Raw genomic sequence first — 19,783 nt, forward strand, 5'->3', positions numbered from 1 at the left:
AGGAGGACGCTCAAAGGCTGCAGGGTGACTTGGACAGATTAGGTGAGTGGGCAAATGCATGGCAGATGCAGTATAATGTGGATAAATGTGAGGTTATCCACTTTGGGGGAAAAAACACGAAGGCAGAATATTATCTGAATGGCGGCAGATTAGGAAAGGGGGAGGTGCAACGAGACCTGGGTGTCATGGTTCATCAGTCATTGAAAGTTGACATGCAGTACAGCAGGCAGTGAAGAAGGCAAATGGTATGTTGGCCTTCATAGCTAGGGGATTTGAGTATAGGAGCAGGGAAGTCTTACTGCAGTTGTACAGGGCCTTGGTGAGGGCTCACGTGAAATATTGTGTTCAGTTTTGGTCTCCTACTCTGAGGAAGGACATTCTTGCTATTGAGGGAGAGCAGCGAAGGTTCACCAGACTGATTCCCGGGATGGCGGGACTGATATATGAGAAGAGACTGGATCAACTGGAGTTTAGAAGGATGAGAGGAGATCTCATAGAAACTTCTAAGATTCTGACGGGACTGGACAGGTTAGATGCAGGAAGAATGTTCCCGATGATGGGGAAGTGCAGAACCAGGGGACACAGTCTTGGGATAAGGGGTAGGCCATTTAGGACTGAGATGAGGAGAAACTTCGTCACTCAGAGAGTTGTTAACCTGTCGTATTCCCTACCGCAGAGAGTTGTTGATGTCAGTTCATTGGATATATTCAAGAGGGAGTTAGATATGGCCCTTACGGCTAAATGGATCAAGGGGTATGGAGAGAAATCAGGAAAGCGGTACTAAGGGAATGATCAGCCATGATCTTATTGAATGGTGGTGCAGGCTTGAAGGGCCGAATGGCCTACTCCTCCACCTATTTTCTATGTTTCTATGTTTCACACCCTCCCTCAATTTCATCCTGACCTCACCTCGCAACCACTTACCTGAGACTGTTCTTTCAGGTCCCCGGCAGCGCCCTCCTGCCGCCTGAACATCCTGCCTCCTGCCACGCTTGGGCGGGACCTATGCTACAGAGATCCGAACGGTTTGCAATCTCCTTATCACCCATCCCTGCTTACACAGCTCCCGATTCTGGTTAAAATCAACCCTATTATGTACTCCGTGTGATTGCTTTTTGTTGTTGGTCTTTTGGTCTCGATGTTCTGCAATGTTACACAAGAGCCCTATCTCTATATAGCTGTTGACTAAAACAGTCTCTGTTATTGACGTTCAGGAAGTTCTATGGAATTACGGCATAAATGTGGATTAGTCATGTCTGTGCAGCTTGAAAAGGGATGGAATGATCTTCAAAAATAAATTATCTTAAAAAAAAAATCAGTATTTGTTCCTCCCCCACAATTGTTTCCACTCCCTGAGGGCAACGGCTCATTCAAGAGCAATGTACACAGCCGCATTCTGGTAACTGGCCTACCTGGCCATTTGAGCCCAGATAGTAGAGCCGGAATTTTCTGAGGAAGAAGGGTTGGGCGGGGGAGGGGGGTTTGGGAAACCGGGATCTGGGTTTCCTGCAGGCCCAGCTGACTTTAACGGCAGGGCATAAGACGCTTCGATTTCCCGTCTGCAGCCAGTCAGATTGAGAGGCTGACTGGCTACGGGCAGGTAGGCTGCACGGAGCAGGAAAGGAGGACCGGGGGCAGGGCAATGGATCAGGGCTGGAGGGGGACACTGGGGGCCGGATAATGGATCGGGTGGGGAGAGAGGATGAGAGGCTGGGCAATGGATGGGGGAGGGGCAGGGAAGATCGGGGGCTGGGCAATGGATCGGGGCTGGAGGGGGGCGGGGGGAGAGGACTGGGGGCTGGGCAATGGATGGGGGAGGGGCAGGGAGGATCGGGGGCTGGGCAATGGATCGGGGCTGAGGGTGGAGAGAGGTCTGGGGGCCGGGCAATAGATCAGGTGTGGAGAGTGCATCAGAGGCTGGGCAATGGATGGGGGAGGGGCAGAGAGGATCGGGGGCTGGGCAATGGATGGGCGAAGGGTTAAGAGGATCGGGGGCTGGACAGTGGATGGGAGAGGGTCAGAGAGGATCGGGGGTTGGGCAATGTATCGGAGAGAGATGAAGGGGTGCGTTGGGGTGGGGTTTGGAGGTAGAAAGGACCGGGGATCGGAGCTGGGCAGAAGATCGGGTGGGGAATGGAAAGAAGGGATCGGGCCAGGCGGCAGGGAAAGCTCAAAGTATCCTTGTGGGGCTTGGACTGCTCCTCCTGGTCCACAAGGAAACTTAAAATAAATTCAAGAAACTTTCCTCACTGGGCTTCTTCTGGCACTTGATACAGCTCGTGACAGCTCTGGCCTGGGCGGCCTATGGATCGGGTGGGAAGAGAGGATCAGAGGCTCAGGTCCTTGATAAAAATAGCAGTTAGATTCATAGAAATTTACAGCATGAAAGGAGGCCATTTCGGCCCATTGTATCCGCGCCGACCGACCAAGAGCGATCCAGGTCCACAGTAGCATCGTTCGAGCTTGATCTGCATATTTAAAGAAGGACTCCACCGTCTTCGGTCAGGTGTTCTTGCTGCCTGCAATTTAAAATAGCGCTCAGCCAGATTCAGGCGGCAAACGAGTGGGTACCGGATGGGGTAGTCAAGAATTATTGGGAGCTGGCAGGAAAGTGGAGTTGAGGCCAAGATCAGATCTGCCATGATATGAATGGCGGAGCAGCCTCAAGGGGCCAAATGGCCTACTGCTGCTCCTATTTCTTGTGTTCTTATGTACACGGGGCAGGGGGAAGGGGTTAAAATTTCCCTCCCTCCTGCACCCATGGGCTTTCCAGCAGGAAAGGCTTGGTTACCATCAAGAGCAGAAGTTCTGACTGATTCTTTTTCCTCTCCCGACTCCCTCCTCCAATTTAGTTCAGGGCTCTGAAGCTAATTATAGCATCACAATTACTGCTCCAACTGAGATCAGCACAGTCCACTGATGGAACCTGGAACTTTCCTAGTCCCCACGGCTTAGTACTACGCCGGCCAGTGCCCTTACCACACTAGGCCAATGGGGACCTTGTGATGTTGCACTTATAAGAATAAAATGTTAAAATTGAAATGAATGTACATCCCGTTGTGCTCACTGCCCTCCAGCCTAAATTCTCAACCTGCATTCCGGCAGGTCAAAACTTGTCCAGGAATATGAATTTGTATAAATGGTGCACAGTGTACATTTGATTCGATATTCTAAGAATTTATGGTGCTGTCTCTCCCCTTCCCCATGTTTGATGCTGTGTTTCCATATTAACTAAAATAATATAATAATTCTTGCATTGACATTAATTTATCGTATCTTTGAAATGTCTCAAAACACTTCACATAGTGAAGTGACTGTTTTTAACGCACCATGCTGCTCCAACAATGCCACACAACTAACAGTGAGACAAATGACCAGTTAATCTGCTTTTTGAGGTATTGTTTGAAGGAGAATGTTGACCAGAACACTGGGAGTCCTCGCTGATCTTTGAATGCTAATCCCCATCTTTGATGAGATGGAGTGCTTCCTCTCCCCTTTCATCCCTGCTCTTTGACACAAGAATGTTTAATTGCTGAAATATTCCCTGCCAACTCTGGTCATCTCCGACCTGTCAGATGAGGAGTAAGGTCTTACAGCTGACTGAACCTGAAGCTACCGCTCTGGAGTATGCGGTCGAAGATGCTCTTTTCAAGTTGGGAAGAATACCGGGAACTTTCCATCTAACTGTGCTATCCGTGAGCTACGAGTAAATGAAAAAGGCTCTCTTCCCCAACACTAACGTCTCTCACATTGGCTTAAAATCCATATTACAACATGCAATATTGATGAAAATTCTCTAAAAAAAAATATATATTTATTCTTAAAATTAAAATCTTCCTTTCAAGCAAATAATTTTGTAAGCATTTTTTGAAACAAGATGTTGTTTTATGTGCTGTGCTTTATTAATAAATAAACTTTCTTATTTATTCACCAGGATGACCTCATGATGGGAAGATAGCCCAGAATTTGCTACTTTGACGCACAGAAAGCTTGTCCTGATGTTGACAGTAAGCATGGGTAAGCAAATCCTTCTGCCTCCTCCTTTTATTTTCAAACCTGTAAAACAAAACCAGTACTTACTGGGAACGCACAGCCTGTCAGTGTCAGAAAGAGAAATAAGTAATTTAGGGAACTGTTGGATGCTGCAAAGGGAAGATAGAACTGTAGAGGTTATAGCACAGAAGGAGGTGGTTTTTTGCTATTGGCTGTAGTTATTCATATAAACTGCCTGAGTTACTTTGTTCTGTTTGAGGAGCTGCTGCTCGACTGGCCAACTCCACTCCTGCTTGGCTTCTAATGAACAACACCAATTGCTGAAAATATCAATGGAGGGCCGTTAGGTCGGTGTGGTGCCATCCCTAAACCAATGCAACAGTGATAAAGCACCTTGAGATATGATCCAATACAGACCACTAGTGTGACTTTGCCCTTTTTTTTCACCGTCTTTCTTTCATTAATGTGACACATCCCCTGGAGAGATGAGAAGAGAGTGTTTTCTATTAAAAGGTTAGCACCTCACCCTGCAACATAGCGTTTTCACTGACTACATCTGTTTCGAGCACTAAATACCATCCACCTGCCTTTTAATAGCAAATCTGATGAGAGCCAAATTGCATTAAGAACATTTCCCTTTTCATCCCCCACTATTCCCAAATTAATTTTCTCAAGGCTGACTATGTATGGCATGCTCTGGGCTGTGAGAGGAAGCAAGCGCTTCCTCCCACAGCCCAGATCATGCCATACATAGGGCCCAAGTTTCCACATGATTCGCGCCTGATTTTTAGGAGCAACTGGTGGAGAACGGACTATTTTAGAAATCGCAATTCTCCACATTTTTTTTTCTGCAGTTCTCGTCAGGTAGAACAGTTCTAGTTTAGAACAGAATTTTTTCTTCAAAAGGGGGCGTGTCCGGCCACTGACGCCTGATTTGAAAGTTTCCACAGTGAAAACGTACTCCAAACTAAAGTAGAATGGCGCCAGTGAAGATTTTTGTAGAACTGAAAAAACCTGTTCTACACATTAAAAAATCAGGCGCAGGTTACAAATTAGGCGTCCAGAACGAGGTGGGGGGAAGGGAACTCATTAAATTCGACAATAAATCCTTATTTATACTTCTACAAATATTATACAAATAAATCCAACCTGAATAAACATTTATAAGCCAAGAAAAGATTAAATAAACCATCTTCCTACCTGTGTGAAAGTGCTTCAGCCATAATTCTGCAGCTGTTCGTGCCGCTGAGCGAGGGAGGGAGAGAGAGAGAGGAGAGGGAGAGGGAGAGAGAGAGGGGAGGGAGGGAGGGAGGGAGGGAGGGAGAGAGAGAGAGAGAGAGAGAGAGAGAGAGGGGGGAAGGGGAAGGGGAGGGGAGGGGGGGGGGGGGGAGCGGGCCTCGGGTCAGTCGGGGGGGAGCGGGTGTCGGGTCTCGGGTGTCGGGGGGGGAGCGGGTGTCGGGTCGGGGCGGGGGGGGGGAGAGCGGGTGTCGGGTCGGGGCGGGGGGGAGCGGGTGTCGGGTCTCGGGTCTCGGGTGTCGGGGGGGGAGCGGGTGTCGGGTCGGGTCTGGTCGGCGGTGGGGGGTGGGGGGAGCGAGTGTCGGGTCTGGTCGGAGGGGGGGGGAGCAGGAGCTGGCCGTGGGAGGAGCCTCATTCACGCAGCCCCAGTGAGGCCATTGGGCCAGGGCTAGGGGCTGCGTGCTTCGGGCCCCTCCCACACAGTTCGGCGCCTGGAGCTACTGCACATAGAAACATAGAAACATAGAAAATAGGTGCAGGAGCAGGCCATTCAGCCCTTCTAGCCTGCACCGCCATTCAATGAGTTCATGGCTGAACATGAAACTTCAGTACCCCCTTCCTGCTTTCTCGCCATAACCCTTGATCCCCCGAGTAGTAAGGACTTCATCTAACTCCCTTTTGAATATATTTAGTGAATTGGCCTCAACTACTTTCTGTGGTAGAGAATTCCACAGGTTCACCACTCTCTGGGTGAAGAAGTTTCTCCTCATCTCGGTCCTAAATGGCTTACCCCTTATCCTCAGACTGTGACCCCTGGTTCTGGACTTCCCCAACATTGGGAACATTCTTTCTGCATCGAACCTGTCTAAACCCGTCAGAATTTTAAACGTTTCTATGAGGTCCCCTCTCATTCTTCTGAACTCCAGTGAATACAAGCCCAATTGATCCAATCTTTCTTGATAGGTCAGTCCCGCCATCCCGGGAATCAGTCTGGTGAACCTTCGCTGCACTCCCTCAATAGCAAGAATGTCCTTCCTCAAGTTAGGAGACCAAAACTGTACACAATACTCCAGGTGTGGCCTCACCAAGGCCCTGTACAACTGTAGCAACACCTCCCTGCCCCTGTATTCAAATCCCCTCGCTATGAAGGCCAACATGCCATTTGCTTTCTTAACCGCCTGCTGTACCTGCATGCCAACCTTCAATGACTGATGTACCATGACACCCAGGTCTCGTTGCACCTTCCCTTTTCCTAATCTGTCACCATTCAGATAATAGTCTGTCTCTCTGTTTTTACCACCAAAGTGGATAACCTCACATTTATCCACATTATACTTCATCTGCCATGCATTTGCCCACTCACCTAACCTATCCAAGTCACTCTGCAGCCTAATAGCATCCTCCTCGCAGCTCACACTGCCACCCAACTTAGTATCATCCGCAAATTTGGAGATACTGCATTTAATCCCCTCGTCTAAATCATTAATGTACAATGTAAACAGCTGGGGCCCCAGCACAGAACCTTGCGGCACTCCACTCGTCACTGCCTGCCATTCTGAAAAGTACCCGTTTACTCCTACTCTTTGCTTCCTGTCTGACAACCAGTTCTCAATCCACGTCAGCACACTACCCCCAATCCCATGTGCTTTAACTTTGCACATTAATCTCTTGTGTGGGACCTTGTCGAAAGCCTTCTGAAAGTCCAAATATACCACATCAACTGGTTCTCCTTTGTCCACTTTACTGGAAACATCCTCAAAAAATTCCAGAAGATTTGTCAAGCATGATTTCCCTTTCACAAATCCATGCTGACTTGGACCTATCATGTCACCATTTTCCAGATGCACTGCTATGACATCCTTAATAATTGATTCCATCATTTTACCCACTACTGAGGTCAGGCTGACCGGTCTATAATTCCCTGTTTTCTCTCTCCCTCCTTTTTTAAAAAGTGGGGTTACATTGGCTACCCTCCACTCCATAGGAACTGATCCAGAGTCAATGGAATGTTGGAAAATGACTGTCAATGCATCCGCTATTTCCAAGGCCACCTCCTTAAGTACTCTAGGATGCAGGCCATCAGGCCCTGGGGATTTATCTGCCTTCAATCCCATCAATTTCCCCAACACAATTTCCCGACTAATAAAGATTTCCCTCAGTTCCTCTTCCTTACTAGACCCTCTGACCCCTTTTATATCCGGAAGGTTGTTTGTATCCTCCTTAGTGAATACCGAACCAAAGTACTTGTTCAATTGATCCGCCATTTCTTTGTTCCCCGTTATGACTTCCCCTGATTCTGACTGCAGGGGACCTACGTTTGTCTTTACCAACCTTTTTCTCTTTACATACCTATAGAAACTTTTGCAATCCGCCTTAATGTTCCCTGCAAGCTTCTTCTCGTACTCCATTTTCCCTGTCCTAATCAAACCCTTTGTCCTCCTCTGCTGAGTTCTAAATTTCTCCCAGTCCCCAGGTTCGCTGCTATTTCTGGCCAATTTGTATGCCACTTCCTTGGCTTTAATACTATCCCTGATTTCCCTAGATAGCCACGGTTGAGCCACCTTCCCCTTTTTATTTTTACGCCAGACAGGAATGTACAATTGTTGTACTTCATCCATGCGGTCTCTAAATGTCTGCCATTGCCCATCCACAGTCAACCCCCTAAGTATCATTCGCCAATCTATCCTAGCCAATTCTCGCCTCATACCTTCAAAGTTACCCTTCTTTAAGTTCTGGACCATGGTCTCTGAATTTACTGTTTCATTCTCCATCCTAATGCAGAATTCCACCATATTATGGTCACTCTTCCCCAAGGGGCCTCGCACAATGAGATTGCTAATTAATCCTCTCTCATTACACAACACCCAGTCTAAGATGGCCTCCCCCCTAGTTGGTTCCTCAACATATTGGTCTAGAAAACCATCCCTTATGCACTCCAGGAAATCCTCCTCCACCGTATTGCTTCCAGTTTGGCTAGCCCAATCTATGTGCATATTAAAGTCACCCATTATAACTGCTACACCTTTATTGCATGCACCCCTAATTTCCTGTTTGATGCCCTCCCCAACATCCCTATTACTGTTTGGAGGTCTGTACACAACTCCTACTAACGTTTTTTGCCCTTTGGTGTTCTGCAGCTCTACCCATATAGATTCCACATCATCCAAGCTAATGTCTTTCCTAACTATTGCATTAATCTCCTCTTTAACCAGCAATGCTACCCCACCTCCTTTTCCTTTTATTCTATCCTTCCTGAATGTTGAATACCCCTGAATGTTGCGCGCATGTGCAGAGGTCCCGGCACTGTTTTCAGCGCAGGGACCTGGCTCCGCCCCCCCACAGCTCGTGCCGGCTGCGCCGAGGGCCAGAGGACCTGTAAGTCGGTGGAGACTACTGAGGATTTTTTTAGGCGCCGTTTTAGGCGTGAAAAACGGGCGCCCAGCTCGGAGGGGCGCCCGTTTATTTTCTTGTGGAAACTTGTGCCCATAGTGTTATTGTCCTGAAACGCTTCTCCATTTCATGCACACGGCATCTCCTTAAACTTTTTCTTATTTAGAAGCTTTTATTACTGATTCTTGAATGACATTAACACTCCTTCCTCCCCCTCCAATTTCCCCCCTCCCCCACCTCTCCTGAGGGTGGGGAGTTATGCTACATTGAGAATTCTCCAGTCCCCAGCTCGAGTGATTGTTGACAGCTCATTCAACTATGGGGTGAGTTGACCCTGCACCTCAGTCAATGTTAATTTCATGAACTTATGACACACAGACTGGAGTACTTTCCATGTTTTTCACAGTAGTCTATTTATCCAAGAGTGAATGTGAACACATCCTGTAGGACCAATGATGGAAGCCAAAATCTTTGTTATATCAACAGCAGAATGGGAAGTAGGACCCATTTTAAAAGATAGCAACCTCCCAAAGGGATGGGGGCAGGGATAGTCATGGAAATCTTCTAAATTAAATGTATATCCCTCTGTGAGAATTCATCAAACCTCAGAAAACTGCAGCGTTGCAATTCACTTCTTTGCTTTACCTTTTCCCTGTTTCAGTTTTTTAAAGATTCTCTCACTTTAATACTTGTCACATCTCTCACATTCAAGTTTCACTCATTTCGGTTTAAATATATAACTCCTACCAAGGATTTCAACTCATAAGCTAGAGAGTTACTGTATCATCGCCGAGATCAAGCGCAGGCAGCAGAAAGAGCCTGCGGCAAACCAGTCCCACCCACTCTTTCCCTCAATGACTATCTGTCCCACCTATGACAGGGGTTCTCGTATTGGACTGTTCACCCACCTAAGGACTCATTTTTAGAGTGGAAGCAAGTCTTCTTCGATTCCGAGGGACTGCCTATGATGATGATGAAATGCACTCTGCTACCAGTGAAGGAACTGCAGTGCCACGCTGGCAGCAGAGTGTAATTACAGCAGGACAAGTTTCCATTGTTTCCATTTTTAATGGGGACATAAGTTATAATGGTAATATAAAAATAAGGGCAGAAATACAACTTTAAAATAGGGACATAATTATGTCTGTGTACCCTGATCCAAATATCCCTTGCCCGATTCAGCTGTAGACTACACTTGATCTTGGCTTACTGCGTGCAAGGCCACAGGAGAACGCCTGGTTCAGTTGAAAAAGAAGATTAAGGGGTGATCGAATCAAAGTATTTAAAATGTTAGAAGGATTCGATAGGATAGATACAAAGAAATTATTTTCTCTGGTGGGGAAATCAAAAACAAGGGGACATGTGCTTAAAATTAGAGCCAGGCCATTTTGGAGGGAAATCAGAAAGTACTTTTTCGCACAAAGGATAATGGAAATCTGGAATTCTCTCATAAGAACATAAGAACATAAGAATTAGGAACAGGGGTAGGCCATCTAGCCCCTCGAGCCCGCTTCGCCATTCAAAAAGATCATGGCTGATCTGGCCGTGGACTCAGCTCCACTTACCCGCCTGCTCCCCATAACCCTTAATTCCCTTATTGGTTAAAAATCTATCTATCTGTGATTTGAATACATTCAATGAGCTAGCCTCAACTGCTTCCTTGGGCAGAGAATTCCACAGATTCACAACCCTCTGGGAGAAGAAATTCCTTCTCAACTCGGTTTTAAATTGGCTCCCCCGTATTTTGAGGCTGTGCCCCCTAGTTCTAGTCTCCCCTACCAATGGAAACAACCTCTCTGCCTCTATCTTGTCTATCCCTTTCATGATTTTAAATGTTTCTATAAGATCACCCCTCATCCTTCTGAACTCCAACGAGTAAAGACCCAGTCTACTCAATCTATCATCATAAGGTAACCCCCTCATCTCCGGAATCAGCCTAGTGAATCGTCTCTGTACCCACTCCAAAGCTAGTATATCCTTCCTTAAGTAAGGTGACCAAAACTGCATGCAGTACTCCAGGTGCGGCCTCACCAATACCCTGTACAGTTGCAGCAGGACCTCCCTGCTTTTGTACTCCATCCCTCTCGCAATGAAGGCCAACATTCCATTCACCTTTCTGATTACCTGCTGCACCTGCAAACTAACTTTTTGGGATTCATGTACACGGACCCCCAGGTCCCTCTGCACCGCAGCATGTTGTAATTTCTCCCCATTCAAATAATATTCCCTTTTACTGTTTTTTTTTTTCCCAAGGTGGATGACCTCACATTTTCCGACATTGTATTCCATCTGCCAAACCTTAGCCCATTCGCTTAACCTATCTAAATCTCTTTGCAGCCTCTCTGTGTCCTCTACACAACCTGCTTTCCCACTAATCTTTGTGTCATCTGCAAATTTTTTTACACTACACTCTATCCCCTCTTTCAGATCATCTATGTATATTGTAAACAGTTGTGGTCCCAGCACCGATCCCTGTGGCACACCACTAACCACCGATTTCCAACCCGAAAAGGACCCATTTATCCCGACTTTCTGCTTTCTGTTAGCCAGCCAATTCTTGATCCATGCTAATACATTTCCTCTGACTCCGTGTACCTTTATCTTCACAGTAACCTTTTGTGTGGCACCTTATCGAATGCCTTTTGGAAATCTAAATACACCACATCCATCGGTACACCTCTATCCACCATGCTCGTTATATCCTCAAACAATTCCAGTAAATTAGTTAAACATGATTTCCCCTTCACGAATCCATGTTCCGTCTGCTTGATTGCACTATTCTTATCTAGATGTCCCGCTATTTCTTCCTTAATGATAGCTTCAAGCATTTTCCCCACTACAGATGTTAAACTAACCAGCCTATAGTTACCTGCCTTTTGTCTGCCCCCTTTTTTAAACAGAGGCGTTACATTAGCTGCTTTCCAATCTGCTGGTACCTCCCCAGAGTCCAGAGAATTTTGGTAGATTCTAACGAATGCATCTGCTATAACTTCCGCCATTTCTTTTAATACCCTGGGATGCATTTCATCAGGACCAGGGGACTTGTCTACCTTGAGTCCCATTAGCCTGTCCAGCACTACTTCCCTAGTGATAGTGATTGTCTCAAGGTCCTCCCTTCCCACATTTCCGTGACCAGCAATTTTTGGCATGGTTTTTGTGTCTTCCACTGTGAAGACCGAAGCAAAATAATTGTTTAAGGTCTCAGCCATTTCCACATTTCCCATTATTAAATCCCCCTTCTCATCTTCTAATGGACCAACATTTACTTTAGTCACTCTCTTCCGTTTTATATATCGGTAAAAGCTTTTACTATCTGTTTTTATGTTTTGCGCAAGTTTACTTTCGTAATCTATCTTTCCTTTCCTTATTACTTTCTTAGTCATTCTTTGCTGTCGTTTAAAATTTTCCAAATCTTCTAGTTTCCCACTAACCTTGGCCACCTTATACGCATTGGTTTTTAATTTGATACTCTCTTTTATTTCCTTGGTTATCCACGGCTGGTTATCCCTTCTCTTACCGCCCTTCTTTTTCACTGGAATATATTTTTGTTGAGCACTCCCCCCTAAAGGCTGTGGATGCTGGGCCAAATGGAGCTTTCAAAACTGACTTCGATAGTATTTTTATTGGGTAAGGGTATGAAGGGATATGGAGCAAAGGTGGAAAATGGAGTTGAGGTACAGATCAGCCATGATGTAATTGAAAGGCAGAGTAGGCTTCAGCGGCTGAATGGCCTCCTCCTGTTCGTATGAAAATCTTTACTCAATCTTTTGTCCATCTCCCCAGAAAATCTCCCTGCTGAATTGCATATGGTATTCTTGACGAGGAGGTTTGTTCTGTAATGTTTACAGCAATTTGGTCTGTATTTTGTCAAATTACCAATTACCTGCATTTTTCCTGCTGTTGTGTTTCCAGCAACTAGTGCCACAACAACATTTTAAGAATAACTTGTAGTTACTGTGCAACTCTGAAAGAGGTAATGGTATTTTAGCTATGTGGGTTCTGCTTTATGTAGCAATCTGTCTCTAATATTCAGTATCAATTGATTGAATTAGCTGGGCTCTTTTTTGGGGAAGTAAAGTTTATTCCTGCATGAAATATTTGTATAGATCAACAACTTGCATTTCTATTGCATCTGCAACCTAGCGAAACATCCCAAAGTTAGATGAGGGTTAAAGCAGGTCTTGGTCGAGGAGGCTTTTGAAGTGAATGAGAGAAGTAGCAAGCTGAACGAGTCTAGGGAGAGGATCCCAGAGTGCATGTGGTGGTTCCTTTTTTAAAAAGAAGCACAATTACTGGAAGTCTGAAATTTAAAACAAAAACTGCTGGGATTGGGCAACTGGATCAGTCACCACCTGAGAGAAAACGCAGGTTCGTGATTTAGGAACATATGAATTACCAGAAGGGAAAAAAAACAAGGTCCATCTAGTTTTCTTTTGATTATCCTGGTATTTGCATGATGCAGTAATAATGGCGTTAAAGATGGTTATGGCAATCAATCTGTATCAATTAGTCTACAACAGATATGAGGTGAGGAAAACCAGCCAGTAGAGAAAAGCTTTGGGAACCATAGGTCTAAAACCACCTGTTCCTCCCAAGCACGCTACACAGACCATGGCCCAGATTTTGCGGTCAGCGGTGAACGAACAGCGCTCACTGTTCATTATGTTTACAGCTGCTCACAGACTTTATCATTGGCTTTTGAGCGGTAATTTACAGTCATCGGGTGTCCAATACAGCATTGCACCCTCGACAGGGGTTTTAGTATCCCCCTCCCCTTTTATAGGGGGCACTTGTATATATTTATGCTTTTAGTGCCCAAAAAATCCACAAAAAACACAAAAACAAAACCCCCAAAAAACACAAAAAAAGGGCATTGATAAGTGGTTGGAGTGTCCCCCAGATTAGGGGGCATTTGATTGAATGTTTAATTATGTTTCTCCAAAAGAGTTGTAGAGCTGCTGCCCATTATTTAAAGGGGCTGCTCCTCAATTTCTGGCTGCACTTCAGTCCCACACTCCTGATCTTTGGGCACCCTGTGCGGAGGGGAGCGGGTAGGTCCGAGGGCCTCCTCGTAGGACTGCTCCTGGGCATGGCCAAGGGTGCCATCAGCCGGTCCAGGCAGCTGGCGGTCAAGGGGGTCGTTCCGCGAGAGATGGGCGCCGGAGGGACTGGAGTGCATCATCACCCCCGGCAACCAAATTTTAATTTGATTTAAAATGTTTTAAGTTTAATTGGTTTATTGTGCCGGGTTTTAGTGTCCCCCTCCCCTTTTAGCTAGGGGGCACTTGTATAATTTGCCTCTCGGTGCCCCCGGGGAAAAAAAAAACAAACAAAAAAAGAAAAAACAAGGGGGCACTTGTTTGAAAAGTTTTGGTGTGTCCCCCACCCTTTAATCAGGGGGCACTTGATTATTAGTTAACAACTAAAAGAGTTGTAGAGCTGCTGCCCAATATTTGAAGGGACTGCTCCTCAAATTCTGGTCGCACTTCAGTCCCATGTTCCTGATCTTTGGGCACCCTGTGCAGAGGGGACGGGCAGGTCAGAAGGCCTCTTCGCAGGACTGCTCCTGGGCATGGCCAAGGGGCCATCAGCCGGTCCAGGCAGCGGGCGGTTGAGGGAGTCGTTCAACCGACTGCCTGCCTCTCTTGCGCGGTTACACCTGAGCCAGGGTATCCCTGGAGATGGAGCACGCGATGTCTACCGGTACGCTCGTGGCCTTCTGCGAGAGGTGGGCGCCGGAGGAACTGGAGTGCATCATCACCCCCGGCAACCAAATTTTAATTTGATTTAAGGTTCTGTTGAAGTTTAAAATGTTAATTTGTGGGTTCTAGTGCCCTTGCCAAAGGGAGGCATTTGATTTACGTTTCAACTAAAATAGTTGTAGAGCTGTTGCACTGTGAGTGGCTTAGCCAGTCATATGATGTTCAGAAGACTCAATAAAACCCCAGTTAGTTGGGTCTCGGTCATTCATGATAAGGCATGCAGTTGTGAGCCTAGTAGATGAACTGGTAATGTATAGTATGATTGTTCAATATTTGTTAATAAGCCAACTAGTTCTTAATAGAAATGTGTTGCGATGAATTCTTAAGCAAAGAACCCATGAAGCAAATACATTACAGAATGTTCGACAGGAAAGGAATCAGATGCTGGCCATATCTAGCATGTTCTGTTTAATTTGTAGCTGCTGCCAATGCTAAAAAGAGATGGAAATAAATGATCGAATCTTCTTTCCACTGCTTCTTCACACTCTCACTTTTGTTTTTAGCACACCACCATCACAAACAGTTTTGATAACCACTCATATCGGACACCATATCCCCTGGATCTACCTCTCATTGTCACCTCCAAACTCAGCTGTTCCAATACTCACCTGGCTAGCTTCCCATCCTCCACCCTCCATAAACCTAAGCTCATCCAAAACTGCTTGCCTGCATCCTAACTCCATTGCTTGCAGTAACTCACCAAGGCTTCTTCGACAGTGCCTCCCAAACCCGCGACCTCTACTACCTAGGCAGCAGGCACCTGGAGACACCATCACCTCCAAGTTCCCCTCCAAGTCACACACCATCCTGACTTGGAAATATATCTCTGTTCCTTCAAAAGGGAATTGGATAAATACTTGAAGGAAGAAAAATGGCAGCGATATGGGGAAAGAGTAGGGAGTGGGACTAACTGGATTGCTCTTTGAAACAGCTAGTGCAGACTATTCTATAATTCTCATGGGCAATAAACGCTGGCTTTGCCAGCGATGCCTGCATCCCATGATCAAATAAAATAAAACTCACACCAGGTCCTTGCCACCCATCACCTCTGTGCTCACTGTCCTACATTGGCTCCCGATCCAGCAACACCTCTGTTATATATGTAAACTTGTATATACTCTGTACAGCACCAGAGGACTAATCCCCTGGAGTCCCAAGGGATCCCATAATCCCTTGGGCGCACAGGTATTTAAGGAGGCCTCACAGGTTGGAGAGGCACTCTGGAGACGTGCAATAAAAGACTACGGTCACACTTTACTTTGAGCTCACAGTGTTCAGTCTGACTCTTTCTCCATACATAACAACTGGTGACGAGATACAGATAACAAACCCAAACATGCAGTGAACAGTGGGATTCCTGGAGAAATTCTCTGAGGGAGATGATTGGGAAACCTTTGTGGAGCGACTCGACCAATACTTCGTAGCCAACGAGCTGGATGGAGAAGAGAACACTGCCAAACGAAAGGCGATTCTCCTCACCGTCTGTGGGCACCAACGTATGCCTCATGAAAAATCTGCTTACTCCAGCGAAACCCACGGAGAAATCGTACAATGATTTGTGTACACTGGTCCGGCGGCATTTGACCCCGAAGGAAAGCGTTCTGATGGCGAGGTACCGGTTCTACACCGACAAGAGGTCTGAAGGCCAGGAAGTGGCGAGTTATGTCGCTGAGCTAAGATGCCTTGCAGGACACTGTGAATTTGAAGGCCATTTGGAGCACATGCTCAGAGACTTTTTCGTACTTGGCATTGGCCACGAAACCATACTTCGCAAACTTCTGACTGTAGAGACCCCAACCTTGAGTAAGCCCATAGCGATAGCCACCAGTGACAATACAAAGCAAATCTCTCAGCACACAAGTGTTGCTACAAGCACTGTGAACAAAGTGAGGTTGTTTTCAAAATGCAACATACAAGGCAGGTCATACATGCCTGCAACTGCACGTACGCAGATGTCTCAGAATCCACCATCAAGGGTGATAAATGCAAAGCCATTAACATCTTGTTGGCGTTGCGGGGGTGATCATCGTTTCCATTCATGTCGCTTCAAAGGGTATGTTTGCAAGGGCTGTGGAACAATGCGACACCTCCAACGTATGTACAGGCAAGCTGCAAATCCTGTTAATTCTGCAAACCACCATGTTGCAGAGGGGGACAGATCCAAGGAGAATCATGACGAACCAGAGCCTCAGACAGAGGAGGCAGAGGTACATGGGGTGCATACATTCATCACGAATTGTCCCCCGATAATGCTGAATGTTGAACTAAATGGACTCCTGGTGTCAATCGAGCTGGACACGGGCGGAAGCCAGTCCATTATGGCCAAAAAGACTTTAGAAAGATTGTGGTGCAGCAAGGCCTCAAGGCCAGTCTTAACACCAGTTCGTACGAAACTAAGAACTTACACAAAAGAACTGATTCCCGTAATCGGCAGTGCTACCATTAAGGTCTCCTAGATGGAGCGGTGCACAAGCTACCACTCTGGGTGGTACCGGGCGATGGTCCCACGCTGCTTGGCAGGAGCTGGCTGGGAAAGATACGCTGGAACTGGGACGACGTCCGAGCGCTATCGCCCGCTGACGACACTTTGTGTGCCGAGGTCTTAAACAAGTTCCCTTCGGTGTTCAAACCAGGCCTCGGAAAATTCCAAGGAGCAAAAGTGCAGATCCACCTATTTCCGGGGGCGGTACCCATCCATCACAAGGCGACAGCAGTACCGTACATGATGAGATCGAGCTAGACCAGCTGCAACGAGTGGGCATCATTTCACCGATCGAGTTCAGCGAGTGGGCCAGTCCTATTGTCCCAGTCCTCAAGGGAGACGGCACCGTCAGAATCTGTGGCGATTACAAGGTAACTATCAATCGTTTCTCCCTGCAGGACCAATACCCACTACCAACGGCCGACGACCTCTTTGCAACGCTGGCGAGAGGAAAGAGGTTCAGGAAGCTGGACTTCACCCTACATGATGCAGGAACTGGAGGAATCATCAAAGAGCCTCACCTGCATCAACACGCACAAAAGTCTCTTCATTTATAACAAGTGCCAGTTTGGAATTCGATCAACGGCGGTGATATTCCAGAGAAACATGGAAAGCTTACAGAAGTCGGTCCTGCACACTGTGGTCTTCCAGGACGACATCTTGGTCACAGGTCGGAATACAGTCGACCACCTGCAGAACCTGGAGGAGGTTCTTAGTCGACTTAACCGCGTGGGGCTCAGGTTAAAACGCTCGAAGTGCGTTTTCCTGGCACGTGAAGTGGAGTTCTTGGGAAGGAGGATTGAGGCGGATGGCATCAAGCCCACCAATGCAAAGACAGAGGCAATCGAGAACGCACCGAGGCCACAGAACATGACGGAGCTGTGGTCGTTTCTAGGACTCTTGAACTACTTTGGTAACTTCTTACTGGGTCTCAGCACACTGCTAGAACCACTACATGTCTTACTATGAAAAGGGGGCGAATGGGTTTGAGGCAAAAGCCAAGAAAATGCCTTTGTAAAAGCGAGAAAATTGTTATGCTCAAACAAATTGCTTGTGTTGTATGATCCATGTAAGCGTTTGGTACAAGCATGTGATGCATTGTCAAATGGCGTCAGATGTGTATTGCAATAAGCTAATTTCGGGAAACTGCAACCGGTTGCTTATGCATCCAGGAGTCTGTCTAAGGCTGAGAGAGCCTAGAGCATGATTGAGAAAGAAGCGTTAGCGTGTATCTATGGGGTAAAGAAAATGTATCAATACCTGTTTGGGCTAAAATTCAAATTGGAAACTGACCATAAGCCACTTATATCCCTGTTTTCCGAGAGAAAAGGGACTGCATCCAGAGATGGGCGCTCACGTTGTCCACAAAAAACAACGCCATCCACCACAGGTCAGACACAGAAAACTGCGCCGATGCTCTCAGTAGGCTGCCATTGCCCACCACGGGGATGGAAATGGCGCACCTGCTGATCTAGCCATGGTTATGTAAGCATTTGAGAGTGAGCAATCACCCATCACTGCCCGGCAGATCAAAACCTGGACAAGCCAGGACCCCTTATTATCTCTAGTCAAAAGCTGTGTGCTTCACAGGAGCTGGTCCAGTGGAAATGCAGGAAGAGATGAAGCCGTTCCAGCGGCGCAAAGATGAAATGTCTATACAGGCAGACTACCTTCTGTGGGGCAATTGAGTAGTGGTCCCCAAGAAGGGCAGAGACACCTTCATCAATGACCTCCACAGTACCCACCCAGGTAATGATGAAAGCGATAGCCAGATCTCACGTGTGGCGGCCCGGTATTGATGTGGACTTAGAGTCCTGTGTTCACAGATGTAATACATGCTCGCAGTTAAGCAGTGTACCCAGGGAGTTGCTGCTAAGTTTATGGTCTTGGCCCTCCAAACTGTGGTCTAGGGTACATGTCGACTATGCAGGCCCATTCTTGAGCAAAATGTTCCTTGTGGTAGTGGACGCGTACTCCAAGTGGATTTAATGTGAAATAATGTTGGCTAGCACGTGTGCTGCCACTACTGAAAGCCTGCGCGCCATGTTTGCCACTCACGGTTTACCTGATGTCCTGGTGAGTGATAACGGGCCATGTTTTACCAGTGCTGAGTTCAAAGAATTCATGACCTGTAATGGGATTAAACATGTCACATCTGCCCCGTTTAAACCAGCGTCCAATGGTCAGGCAGAGAGAGCAGTGCAAACCATCAAGCAAGGCTTGAAGAGGGTAACTGAAGGCTCGCTGCAGACTCGCCTATCCCGAGTCCTGCTTAGCTACCGCACGAGACCCCACTCACTCACTGGGATCACACCTGCTGAACTGCTCATGAAAAGAGCACTTAAGACAAGGCTCTCGTTCGTTCACCCTGATCTACATGAACAGGTAGAGAGCAGGCGGCTTCAACAAAGTGCATACCATAATAGCGCAAATGTGTCACGCGAGATTGAAACCAATGATCCTGTATTTGTATTAAATTATGGACAAGGTCCCAAGTGGCTTCCCGGCACTCGTGACCAAAGAGGGGAGCAGGGTATTTCGGGTCAAACTTTCAAATGGACTCATTCACCGGAAACACTTGGACCAAATCAAACTCAGATTTACGGACTATCCTGAGCAACCCACCTTAGACCCTACCTTTTTTGATCCCCCAACATACACACCAGCGGCAACCGGCACCATGGTGGACCATGAAGCAGAACCCATCATCCACAGCAGCCCAGCAGGACCCAACACACCAGGTAGCCCAGCAAGGCCAGCTATACAACAGCCCAGCGAGGGCCCAACAAATGATTCAACAACACCAGCTTTCACACTGAGACGATCAACCAGGGCAAGAAGGGCCCCAGATCGACTCACATTGTAAATAGTTACACTATTGACTTTGGGGGGGGGGGAGGGGGAGTGTTGTTCTATATGT

The 19,783-nt window shown here is 46.9% G+C and overlaps 1 protein-coding gene across 2 annotated transcripts in view; it reads left to right on the plus strand.

Moving 5' to 3' along the window:
* map3k22 (mitogen-activated protein kinase kinase kinase 22) overlaps positions 1 to 19,783 on the plus strand; it is a 168,469-nt gene that overhangs the window by 33,129 nt on the left and 115,557 nt on the right. For both annotated transcript variants that reach the window (XM_070876618.1, XM_070876628.1), the window contains exon 2: positions 3,935 to 4,017. In XM_070876618.1, the coding sequence (XP_070732719.1) occupies positions 3,999 to 4,017 (19 nt within the window). In that variant the 5' untranslated portion in view covers positions 3,935 to 3,998. The remainder of the gene's footprint in view (positions 1 to 3,934; positions 4,018 to 19,783) is intronic.

Source organism: Pristiophorus japonicus, chromosome 1 (assembly GCF_044704955.1).
Source record: "Pristiophorus japonicus isolate sPriJap1 chromosome 1, sPriJap1.hap1, whole genome shotgun sequence".
In the NCBI taxonomy this organism is placed as follows: Eukaryota; Metazoa; Chordata; class Chondrichthyes; family Pristiophoridae; genus Pristiophorus; species Pristiophorus japonicus.